At 45.8% G+C, this 12,345-nt stretch overlaps 2 protein-coding genes across 2 annotated transcripts; one reads left to right on the top strand and one right to left on the bottom strand.

Annotated features, from left to right (window-relative positions):
• Nucleotides 1-999: 999 nt before the first annotated feature.
• Nucleotides 1,000-2,041, top strand: LOC123097566 (uncharacterized; the record flags this gene model as incomplete). Its single annotated transcript, XM_044519337.1, is given in 3 exon segments — nt 1,000-1,090; nt 1,387-1,611; nt 1,828-2,041. Coding segments are annotated over 3 exon segments (434 nt in total), but the record flags the coding sequence as incomplete, so codon positions are not given.
• A 1,123-nt stretch (nt 2,042-3,164) lies between these two features.
• Nucleotides 3,165-4,655, bottom strand: LOC123097565 (acid phosphatase 1). The gene is made up of 4 exons (XM_044519336.1): nt 4,584-4,655; nt 4,012-4,428; nt 3,702-3,908; nt 3,165-3,571 (listed from the first exon to the last, which is right to left on the bottom strand). Exons 2-4 carry the CDS (start codon nt 4,389-4,391, stop codon nt 3,394-3,396), a joined length of 765 nt encoding a protein of 254 aa, XP_044375271.1. The 5' UTR covers nt 4,392-4,428; nt 4,584-4,655; the 3' UTR covers nt 3,165-3,393.
• Nucleotides 4,656-12,345: the final 7,690 nt, after the last annotated feature.

The raw sequence follows: 12,345 nt of genomic DNA, 5'->3' as shown, positions 1-12,345 counted from the left end.
GCCGGAGAAGGCTTCTCGGTCCCCACGACGGTGTGAATGCGGGTAGCCGAGCGGGCGAGCAATCGTTGTGAATGCTCGGAGGTTTTTTAAGCCCAACGGTCAGATAGGTTTTTTTGATGGGTTCGAATGTCAGAGTTCGATGTGGCAGACATTTGGACTGCCCGAGAGCTCCATTCGATTTAAGGCCGGGTTGCAGGATTTTGGACGTCTAGATTGATCTGGACCAATTTAGTGACCTGCGTTGGAGGCCTAAAAATGTTTGAACCATCAGGTTTAGACATTTGCAGGCGGTTGGGTATTCGTGTTAGGATGCCCTTAGCCTTTAGGTTGGCAACTCTGAATACCGTCCAGATCACTGAGAGCAACGATGGCGTGGACGGGCTCGCCTGCTCCTGGTATGTGTGCCAATCGAACTTCCACACGTTGCAGACCATAGTGAATGCGATCGTATAGATAACCATCGTATACCGGCAGTGCAGTGGTGCTGGCGGCGACAGAGCCGTGTGAAATAAAGATGATGTAGCGGTACAAGACACTGCTGTACCGTTGGTACATCAGGCGCGTGGGATTACATTACAGCGGACGTTAGAAACGACCCGTCATCAAAACGGCGCTTTCCAAACGGATAAGTGTAGGTTTCGGTATGGACCCATTCTCTCGGCCGACAGGAAAAAGAGGTCTATCCCTTCGAGCGCCGCAAGAGCTGTCAAGAGCAGAACTATGGCGATGCCGTAGGAGGGGGGCGACGGGATTCGAATCTCTAGCAGATCCAATCGACTGGTATTTTTTCTGTTCCGCTAGTTTTTTATCTCAATCTTAGCCACTGTAGTTCGAGGGTCATCTTATCAAGGAACTGGGTTGTTTTACATAGATTTCCATTGCCGGATCTCGCCGCGGCCGAATACTTGCTGCGCGACGAAGTAAATCAATCTCTGTTGTGCGCGGTCGCTCAATCCAGCAATAGTGGTGCCGGCGAGACGGCGGTAACAGTACAAGAAGAATTTGACCACAGTTTCAAAAGGGGTGCCCTGTCGAATTCAGAGCAGTCAACAGACAAAGACGATGGACACGCACCTGACTCGTCGAGCAGGTATATATATGCGGCGGTTTATTTCTAGTTGAAACATATACAGTAGTAGTTATACAATTTGTGCGTCAGTTTGGCTGTCTAAATTATACTACACTTTATTCATTAACTCATGTGAGATTGGAGCGAATTCTAATTCAAATGGTGATACCTTGTCCAGTGTAGGACTCTGCTTTTATGCTAGTGGAAACTGTATGCATACAAATTTTTCCTGAAATACATTCCCCCATTTTGATTGCCAGTGTGAGGCAGTGCAGCTACAGGATTTCCTTATATATCTACTGTGTTCTGTAACATAGGTTTCAGTTGCCAGAGGTCACCATCTGTCAACAGTTAGTGAACGGCGAAGCAAGCCAAACTTTGGTATGCACAGCCGCTGAATCCGGCATCGGTGATGTGGGTGATCCACCGCCCACAATACAAGTAGACATCAACAGCACTTGCAATGGAATGGCCCTGTCCCTTCCGACCTCAGAACAATCGACAGGCAAAGACGATCCTCAAGCACCTGGCTGGACCAAAAGGTATACAATTGTGGATGTGTGTTTCTGTTTCAAGGATATGACAATTTTGAGTGGGCTGTATATTTACATTCCTCCAAATTTCACTGAGAAGTACTGATTTTCCTGTAAAGTAGTACAAGGCTGCTGCTAGACATCGATACGTTGTGTTTTGTGATTACACACTACTAGAAACCAAAAAAAACTGTTTCTAGAATAACATGTAGCTGTATGATGCAGGGTACGTGTAGGGCACACACCTATTTATATTCCTCCAAAAGTTGTTCTGCATATCGTCGAGAAAATAGCTGTGGAGACAATTTTCCTTAGTTTGTTTATTTCCACATTCTGTTGTTGAGGGCCAAAAAATAGAAATTTGTGTAATAAAACCTGTTGAAGGTACACTGCTATCTGTTGTACTTGTTAACTTGCCAACATGTTGTACGCTTGTGAATGAGGCTACTGTGGTTTAAGCAAAATCATTGTCACGCCTCTATGTGTTCTTCTCAATTTTGAGTATTCGGTATTTTAGATTCTGTTTTGTTTTGTTCTACAACTTTGTCTGCGAAAACAGATTCAGTTTCTCGTCTGTAAAAGAAAGTAAATTGGCAATGTGCAGTTGGGCCGTATCGACATTAACTCATTCGTGTCTACATGCAACGGCATGTGGCAACTCAAGCCTGCTGTGCTGAGTATTCGGTATTTGAAATTCATACTGCTTGACACCGCTCGACAAAGCGAGCTGTACTTAACGAGGAGATGTGGCTCATCCGGGCAAACCACACTCATTTGCACTCAACGTCATAGCAAAAGGAAGAGAAAGGGCGTGTGTGTGTGCGCGCGCGCCAGCAATGAACAGAACCAGTAGCATCAGTTCTTGGGATCTCGAGATCATATCGCTGGGAGCAGTGAACCAGAGGATGCGGCTATCATGGAGCGGACATCTGTGATTGAGGTAAGATGTTCTCACTAGTGTTCATCTCCTTGCTCATCTAAAATGGAAACATAGCAGATCTATATGCTGCTTCGTCCTGCATGCTGGCTTCAGTTCACGGAAGAGCTGACAGTACATGAATGGCTGGTGAAGAATTCGACGACGAACCTGAAGTGCAATCCCGTCTTACAGCCGTGGAAGAGGTCGGCACCTGTGATCCAGAGAATCGAATCTGCACCGGCGGTCACAACGGGTCGGATTCAAGCAGCTACTGTGAGTCAACGACCAGAGGAGCTGAATAGATCTGGTGGCACGACCAAATCCTTTCACGAACAGAACACCACTTCGTACGCCGTCGGGGACAGTGGTACATATTGGTACGTGTCGAAAGCGCCGTCATCAACGGCTGCCGTCGGCCGGCACGTCCCGCAGAACGGCGTCTCTATCCATCACGTATACACATTAAATGCGCTCACGTCCTGGTCCAGGCATACGTCTTACGTCGTGCATCCCAAAACGAACGAACGCATAGCGATACCGGGAGCGCGCGTGCTCGTCCGCGCCAACAAATTTCCGCCAGATCACTACATTATCGTTCATAACCAAACTAGGGAATATCACGAAAATTAATGGCAGGAAAATGTGTCTTCAATTCGAGTGTTTGATTTACGTTCTACTCCCTCTGTAAACTAATATAAGAGCGTTTAGATCACTATTTTAGTATTCTAAACATTCTTATATTAGTTTACGGAGGGAGTACTATGCTTGTTTTGCCGCATATCGGCCGTTGTTTACACGGCCTACGAATTAGTCGATCAGGCAGGCAGGCCAGCGAGCACACCGGCAGCCGGCCGCCGGCGACCCATGTGTTTTCACGGGACGAAGTACATGGGGTTTGGTATCTTGAACACGCGGTCGCCGACGTTTTCGCCCTGCAGGTCGCTCCACTGATCCCCGAGGTTGCCGCGGATCCTGTATCCCTCGTCCACCAGCTGCTTCCTCATCGCCGACTTGAACAGCGACGAGCTCTGCCCTCGGTACTCGGGAGTTCTGCAAACACATTTCCATCATGTTCTATGCCAGAAATCAACCTTGCCTCTCTCTGAATAGTAGTAGCAAGGGATTCTCTATTACCAAAAATAGTGTGTGTTTAAGTCACCAAGAGGTGTTGGTAGTGTACCTCATCATGAGCCTCTCGTACCCTGAGAACCCCTCCGACTCTAGATTCTGGGACGTGCAGGAGCCCAGAGTCTCCTCGTCCCTCCCGGAGAGAAGGAAGACCTTGAATCCCTTGTCCTGCAGCGCCGCGAACAGCCCAAGGACCGGAGGTATCCCCGGGCAGGCCCCTTGGCTAGCCCACTTCTTGAAGGCCATGGGATCGTACGCCCTGAAACACACCATGCATTATTCGCTGGCCGCTGCCGCTTGAAAGTTGAAACACGTTCTCTCGTTGCACTCGCAGAATGAAACGGAGACGCAGACGCACGTACCCGAAGCGCTTGGCCTGGTAGTAGAGCAGGTTGGAGAGGCAGGTGTCGTCGATGTCGAAGATCCAGGCGTCGAGGCCGTCGGCGGCGGCGGCGATCTGGTCGACGTAGGCGGACACCTGCTCCATGACGCTGTCCAGGTCCCTGCCGTACTGGCCCCGGGTCATGTAGGCCTTGACGTAGCCGACGCAGGGCGCCGGCACCGTGCGCCAGCCCCTCGCGTTGTTGGCCTCCACCATGACGCGCCAGCTGAGGCAGCCGGCGTCGTCGTGCGTCGCGGAGTTCGGCCAGAAGCTCGGCTTGGCGCAGCTGACGAAGCCGCCGCCAAGGGAGAGGAGGTGCGTGATCACCACCCACAGAGCAAGCGCCTGGGAGGAACCCATCAATGCCGCGCGCCCGGGATTACCAAACAAACGTGGGCTGGACAAAACACTCGAAGTAATGAGTTGGTACGTACGTCGTACGTAGGAGAAACACACCACATAACAAGTCGTGAGAGACTCTTTCCAGGTCACGATCATGTTCCGTTTCCAAACAAAAAGGGAAGGAAGGAGTAAGGAAGATCGTAATCTAACCTGGATCGACGCGTCAATGATGCTCGCGGCAGACGGGTCGATCGAGACTTGTGTCCGAGTAGCAGCAGCGGGCGTACGTGTGGATTTTATAGGGAGGGGGATCCAGGCCAGGCCCCGGAAGGTTCGTGTCATGAGTCACCGTCCAGTGCTGTGCAAGGAAAAGAATAGGAATAAATGATTACACCATGGATGGAAGATGCAAGCGGCCTGCTTTGGGTTGGGGTTAGCACGAGATGGTGCCCCATTTGCACCGCAGCGCCAGCGCGCTCCGGTGCGCGCCACGTCAACGCAACCGCGCCGCCACTGCTCGCTAACGAATAACGATCGTGTGTCTGATGGCGACCTCGCCAAAGTTGGCTGACTGGCTGCTCTTTCTTAATCGATCGAGGCTGATGGTGCTGGTCAACAAGCGCTGACAAAGCAAACGTTGGGTTGGGAATTGCACGAGTGGAAGGACATTGACCACCAGATGGGAACCCCAACCCCTCCAACTAACGCCACGCACAACAGGTATGCCCTTTCTGCCGGTGCCGGCCATGTACACCGGCCCCAGCTCCACGCACGCACGACAACAAAGTCCACTGGGGATGAGGGAGGGATCTAGTCCACTGGGGAGTAGAAATAATGGAGCATTAGATCATCTTAGCGGACTCGTCGTACTGCCTCCATTTCCTTAGAGCAAGTACAATAGAGCTGAGTCAGCGGGTTATAAAAAATAAACTAGTATATTTCTGCTTAGTTGGAGGAAAGAGAAAAGGAGAGAGAAGGTAAGCGGGCTCTTCGTGAAGAGCCAGCTCTAGCACGTGCTCCTAGGCACTTTGTGAGAATAAAATGTAGGCCACATAATAAAAAAGTAGTACACTCTTTTGATCTACTATTGTACATGTTGACTATAAGATGGGTTGTAGATGACATGGCACTGGCTTATAGCCAGCAGCTGGCTATACTATTAACCATGCTCTTATACAAGGCCACAAACTCAAATTGCAGGTACCTAGATAAAATTTAATGATTACTTTGCAAGCCAACTTTTCTTCTTGTTAACTGGGATCATTAATACGTCCGCATGCATGCAAGGAAGGAATGAGAAGGAAGTAGTACAGTATCATTATGACTACATGCATGCAAGTATTAAATAAGTTGCTAGTACGAGAAAACATCATTAAATTTTGCCCCGGTTACTGTTAGTGGCCTTGTATAGATGCAAAATGTATTTTTCATAGTGGCCTTGTATAAGGGAATGGAGGGAGTATTAGTATTCTTCATACAATTTTGCTAAAGCACATCTAGATGTGCTATAAGTATTGCACATCTATCTAAATCCTATATCATTGATCTTATGCGGAGATTCGTATGGATTTTTTTTTCTTTTTTCTTTTCCTTTTTATGCTTGATTGAGTCACTTAGATGTGCAATAACTAGGGCACATTCCTAAACACACCCTCTTCTTCGTATTTATATGGAGTATGTTCCATATGTATTAGGGAGGCTGTGAGGGAGGGTGCCATGCAGAGTGCTCCACAAGAAAATTTCAACTTTTGTTGGGCACAACAATTGCCAAATTTCATTCCAAATAGAATTAGCAGAATAGTACCATTTATGTCCCGTGTCAAAGGCGTTCACCAAATTTATAATTCCGTTCTGCATAGTATGTCGATCTTACATAGAAGGTACCACTCTTTGTAAGATTTCAAGCAATGAAATCTGACATATCATATGTTGGAAGCGGGATAGCAACTACTTGTTGTGCATCCACTGGCTAGAAACTTGCCTAACCAAGTCTTCACCCCAGTTGCATGTAGCTGGATCAGTAATATCACCGACCTTCAACAAAATTTGACCTCCCCATGCTGTAATTATTTTCCTATCATTATTATTGGTATCCATGCATCCTCCCATATATTAATATTTCTGTCCATCCCCAGCTCTCCAGATATAACGGTGACATAGCACATTTACTCCAGCCATGTTACCCTGCCATGTAAAGGACAACCCCTTCTTGAGCTTCGCCTCTAAAAGGTTGCCACCCAGATAATATTTCTCACGAATAATACGAACACATAGGGACTCTGGGTTCTCAACGAGCCTCATTGCTTGCTTTTCCAACATTGCTAAAATGAAACCGTGGATATCAAGAAAACTCGTCCCTCCTTTACTCTTTGGCGTGATAGATCCTCTGGATCACTAGGCTAGATCAAATCCGGTAAACCTACCTTGTCCAGCAGCGGATGAACTCGAGCCGGAGGCCATCGTGGTGCTGGGGCACACGGCGATGGCGGAGAGTGGGCGAGGTGGAGGTGGCGGCGATGTGTAGGCAGTGGCGGCGGAGCTTCCCGTCACTGTCAGCGCTAGACCTAGATCGGGTCGGGGTTTTCGGTGGGGAGACTGGCAACGCGGTGAACCTCGTACTGCGTGCCGCCGGCCCCCACCTCTTTATGTAGCGCTGCGTGACAGGGGCCCGTCAACCATATTGTGGTTGGGCGCCCCCGATCAGGGCGCGGATCAGGGGCCCGGTGGGCCGTTGGGCCCACACGGGAAGAGATCAACCTAACATTCTCCCCCTTGATCTCAACTTTACTTTTAACTTTACACTTTCTAGTTTATCTGTTTCATCACATATTGATACATAGAGCATGTTTCATCGTCACGGCTTAATTGCCGTTAGAATCATACAGCTACAACATACTTTATGTTCAGAAACAAATTCTGTTCCTTTTGGGCCTATCCAGGAATCATAAGGCTTTCCCTTAAACCCATGTCGGCTAAGTGTTCCTTGAACACATTGGGTGGTAAGCCTTTCGTTAGCGGATCCGCAAGCATATCCTTTGTCCTTATATGCTCGAGACTTATAGTTTGATCCTGGATTTTATCTTTCACAACATAATACCTTATCTCTATTGTTTTGGCAGCATTACTCGACTTGTTGTTGTGAGCGTAAAATACTGCGGGTTGGTTGTCGCAGTACATCTTTAGTGGTTTGTGAATACAATCTACCACTTTCAAGTCAGGTACAAATTTCTTTAGCCATATCGCCTGCCCCGTGGCTTCGAAGCATGCTATGAATTCTGCATACATCGTGGATGATGCAACTATCGACTGTTTGGAGCTTTTCCACGAAATAGCTCCCCCAGCGAGGGTGAATATGTATCCTGGCGTGGATTTTCTATCATCTCTGTCCCCCGCAAAATCTGCGTCTGAATACCCTTTTATCTCTAGGGAATCACTTCTCCTGTATATTAGCATGTAGTCCTTCGTGCCTTGCGCATAACGCAATGCTTTCTTTACCATCTTCCAGTGCTCTAGGCCTGGATTCTCTTGATATCTACCGAGTACCCCGGTGATAAAAGCTAAGTCAGGGCGAGTGCACACTTGTGCATACTGTAAGCTGCCAACTGCCGAAGCATATGGTACTGCTTTCATTTGATCGATCTCATACTGGTTCTTGGGACATTGAAATTTCCCAAAACTATCGCCCTTAACTATTGGAGCAGGTGTGGCTTTACTCGCATGCATATTATACTTTTTAAGAACCTTTTCTAAATATGCTTGCTGAGATAGTCCTAAGACTCCATTGTTCCTATCTCGGTGAATTTCTATGCCCAAAACATATGATGCTTCACCAAGATCTGTTATGTCAAAATTTGAGGATAAGTATTTCTTTGTTTCTTGTAGTAGACTAACATCACTACTAGCAAGCAGGATATCATCCACATACAAGATTAGGAAAATATATTTCCCATTTTTAAACATTGCATAAATGCAATTATCCTCAATATTTTCTTTAAATCCAAAACTTTTAATCGTTTGATTAAACTTTAGATACCACTGCCGAGAGGCTTGTCTTAATCCATAAATGGATTTCTTCAGGCGGCACCCCATATTTTCCTTGCCTTCCATGATAAAACCCTTGGGTTATTTCATGTAGACCTTTTCTTTTAAATCACCATTCAGAAATGCCGTCTTAACATCCATTTGATGTAAATCTAAATCAAAATGAGCAACTAATGCCATTATGATTCTGAAGGAATCCTTACATGAGACTGGAGAAAATGTCTCATTGTAATCTATCCCTTCTCTTTGTGTAAATCCTTTTGCCACGAGTCGTGCTTTATACTTTTCTATATTCCCTTTAGAGTCATACTTAATTTTGTAGACCCATTTACAGCCTGCTGTTTTGGCTCCTTTAGGAATTTCCTCTAAGTCCCAAACATCTTTGGAACTCATCGATTTCATCTCGTCTTCCATTGCCTTCATCCACTTCGATGAATGAGGGCTTCTCATGGCTTCTTATGAGGTGGGATCTTTTTCCATATGAACCATTTCTGTGTTATAAACTTTAAAGTCAGTAGAAATAGTTGACTTTCTTGGTCTTGTAGACCTTCTAAGGGCCTCAGTTTCTGGCACATTTTGTGCCTCAACTTCTGGCACTTCTTCTAAATTTTGCTGTTGCACCTCCCTTTCATGCTCAACAACGGGTTCAGTCGGCTCCTGACGGACAGGTTCGGGGTCTTTCCCCACAGCTGTCATGGGTGGAGTTGCAACTGGTAGTGAGAAAAATGGCTCCTGAATCATCGGATTATGTGCATGCACCCTCTTCTCCTCAAGATCAATTTTCCAAGCTACCAAGCTCCCCCTCATCATTTCGTCCTCTAAGAAGACTGCATGTCTCGTTTCTACAAACTTTGTATATCTGCCAGGCCAGTAGAAACGAAAACCTTTTGATCTGTCTGGATAGCCAATGAAGTGGCAACTAATTGTTTTGGGATCTAACTTTGCAATGTTTGGATTAAACATTTTGGCCTCAGCAGGGCACCCCCACACCCTGAAGTGTTGTAGGGAGGGCATCCTTCCTGTCCATAGCTCATACGGTGTTTTGGGCACCGACTTGCTTGGTACTCTATTGAGAATGTGAATGGCGGTTTTAAGCGCCTCCATCCATAATCCCAATGGCAAGTTGGAATAACTCATCATGCTGCGCACCATATCCATAAGGGTACGGTTGCGCCTTTCAGCTACTCCATTTTGCTGAGGCTCGCCCGGCATTGAATACTGGGCTACTATGCCAGTCTCCTGCAAGAACTTCGCAAAAGGTCCAGGGACTTGGCCATATGGAGTGTGTCGACCGTAGTACTCTCCCCCACGGTCGGACCTTACTATCTTTATTCTTTTATCGTGCTGATTTTCAACTTCAGCTTTGAATATTTTAAATTTATCCAACGCTTCCGATCTTTCTTTGATTGGATAAATATAACCATAGCGAGAGTAATCATCTGTGAATGTTATGAACGAGTCATATCCATCCACACTTTTCACCGGAAATGGTCCACAAATATCAGTGTGAATGATTTCTAGTGTGCCTGTGCTATGGATTGCACCTTTTTTGATTTGTTTTACGTACTTTCCTTTAATGCAATCTATGCATTGTTCTAAGTCTGAAAATTCTAACGGAGGAAGAATTTCACTTTTGACTAATCTTTCTATTCTCCCCTTCGAAATATGGCCCAAGCGACAGTGCCATAGTTTCGATGAGTCAAATGTTCTTTTTCTTTTCTTTTGTACTTTATTCGACGCAGAAACATGTTCTTTCACATTGCAAACGGAATAGACTTTTTCACGAAGTGATAACAAATAAAGCTCATCATGTAGTAAAGCATCACCCACATAAGCATTATTTAACCAAATGGCACACTTGCCATGTCCAAAATAACACTCATAATTATCTTTGTCCAAGCAAGAAACACTTATTAAGTTTCTATTACATGATGGAACGAATAAAACATCTCTAAGTAGAAGATTGAATCCATCAGCTAACTCCAAGGAGATATCACCGACAGCTTCAACTTTTGCTTCAACTCCGTTCGCCACTTCAATGCGTCTTTCGCTTCTTAGCGTAGTCCGCGTCGAATGAAATCCCTGTAAAGAATTTGCAACATGAACAGTTGCTCCAGAGTCAATCCACCAAGTGGATTTTGAAAACTGTGAATACAGGGATTCATTTACAAATGAAACTATACTGTTACCTCTTTTTGCCATGATCGACTTTAGCCAAACGGGACAGTCTTTCTTGTAATGCCCGGTCTTCTTACAGTGGAGACAAGTGTCTTTGTCCACTGAGAAAGGCTGTTGCTGACGCTGATGCTGATAGGAAACTTTTCCTTGTGGCTTTGAAGGAGAACTTTTGTTGTTTAGATTGTAATTCTTTCTTTTGTGACCATGCACATAGTTGAGTGTACCACCATGTGAGGCTTTTAGTCTCTCCTCTTCTTGAACACACATTGCTATTGTCTTTTCTACGTCCCATGTTCCAGGTGACATATTATAGTTCACTACAAAAGCTTCAAACTCCTTGGCAATGAAGCCATGACAAGGTGGACCAGGAGCGCTGGTTTGATCTCCAGATCCGCATCCATTGGTTTGAGCTTTGCAGCCATATTGCTCATCCTGAGGATGTGCTCTCTTATGCCATGACTGCCACCTCTGTATTTTTCTGTCACCAGTTGCTCTAACACCTGGGTGGCATATATCTTTGAAGAGCCAGTGAACTGGCTCTTTATCTTTGAGAGCAACTCCCCTGCAGAAGTGCACTCTGCAATGGAGCCCACAATGGCGCTCTCAATGGTGTTCTTTATAAAGGCCATGCATTTTTTATTTGCATTGACCCACTTTTGATTATCTATGAGGTAGGACTGCTCCAAAAGAGCATAGTCCCCTCTCTTTTTAGCCCATGCAGCATCATCGTCAGTAGCCTCTCCTACTGGCTCTGTGGGTCTGACCGGCTGTGGTTTCTCCACAACCCAGTCAAGATCAGCACACACAAACGCCAGTTCAACTTTCTTCCTCCACTCAGTGTGGTTGTCACCTCTGAGTGTTGGAACTTCTTTTAGGCAACTCATCAAATGAAAGCCTCCTGAAATTACAATTTAAATGACATCAATATAACAATCATATGTATTAATCTAACGTTGGTCAAATTAAACATATAACTGTCTATGCAATTAAATCTATATTACCGTTGGGCAAAAATTAGAAATAAATGCACCTTTAAATAAAATATGATCATGTTATTAACAACGTCGGTCATAAAAATAACATAATCATATTCATTTTAATAATCACTTTAACATGCTCTTAAAAAACTTAATACTATGGAAACTTTTATTTTCTTTGTAAAAGAGCATTAATTATTTACGCAGCGGAAAAACATGAATAAAAATTCACGAACTTTTTACTTTTTACAGAAACTTTTCTATGACCGAATATAAAAAAAATATGAACTTTATTATTTTTCTTTATAAAATTCATGAACATTTATTTTCTGAAAATTTTCTATTTGCATTTTCAGAAACTTTTCCTGTCACTTTTCTATTTTCTAGACAAAATTTTCGTTGGAAAAAATTGCATAAGAAAGCTATTTAAAATCTGCCCAGAAACTGGACAAAATCAACAGCAGCAACGTCGTGCGGCTAAGGCCTCGGCCCAGCGCGCAGCCCAGCCGGCCTGGACCCAGCGCGCCCGCGGCGGCTGGCCACGGGCCAGCGGCGACTGCGCCCGGCCTCCCTCTCTTTCGGCCCAGTGGCCCAGGGCGGGGCTAGGGTTTCGATCTAGACCGTTCAAAACGATCGGACGGCTGTCCGCTGGTTTCGCTGGAACAAAACAGAGAGCCCGACCCCAGTCCAACCCTAGCGCCCCCATTTTCCTCTCGATCTCCTCTCTCTCCCGAAAACGGCGGAGGCAGCTGCTGCTCCCCGGCCGCCCGGTCCGG

This window comes from Triticum aestivum, chromosome 4D (assembly GCF_018294505.1).
Source record: "Triticum aestivum cultivar Chinese Spring chromosome 4D, IWGSC CS RefSeq v2.1, whole genome shotgun sequence".
In the NCBI taxonomy this organism is placed as follows: domain Eukaryota; kingdom Viridiplantae; phylum Streptophyta; class Magnoliopsida; order Poales; family Poaceae; genus Triticum; species Triticum aestivum.
Note: the sequence above shows the minus strand (reverse complement) of the source record. Positions and strands in the feature narration are given on the sequence as shown.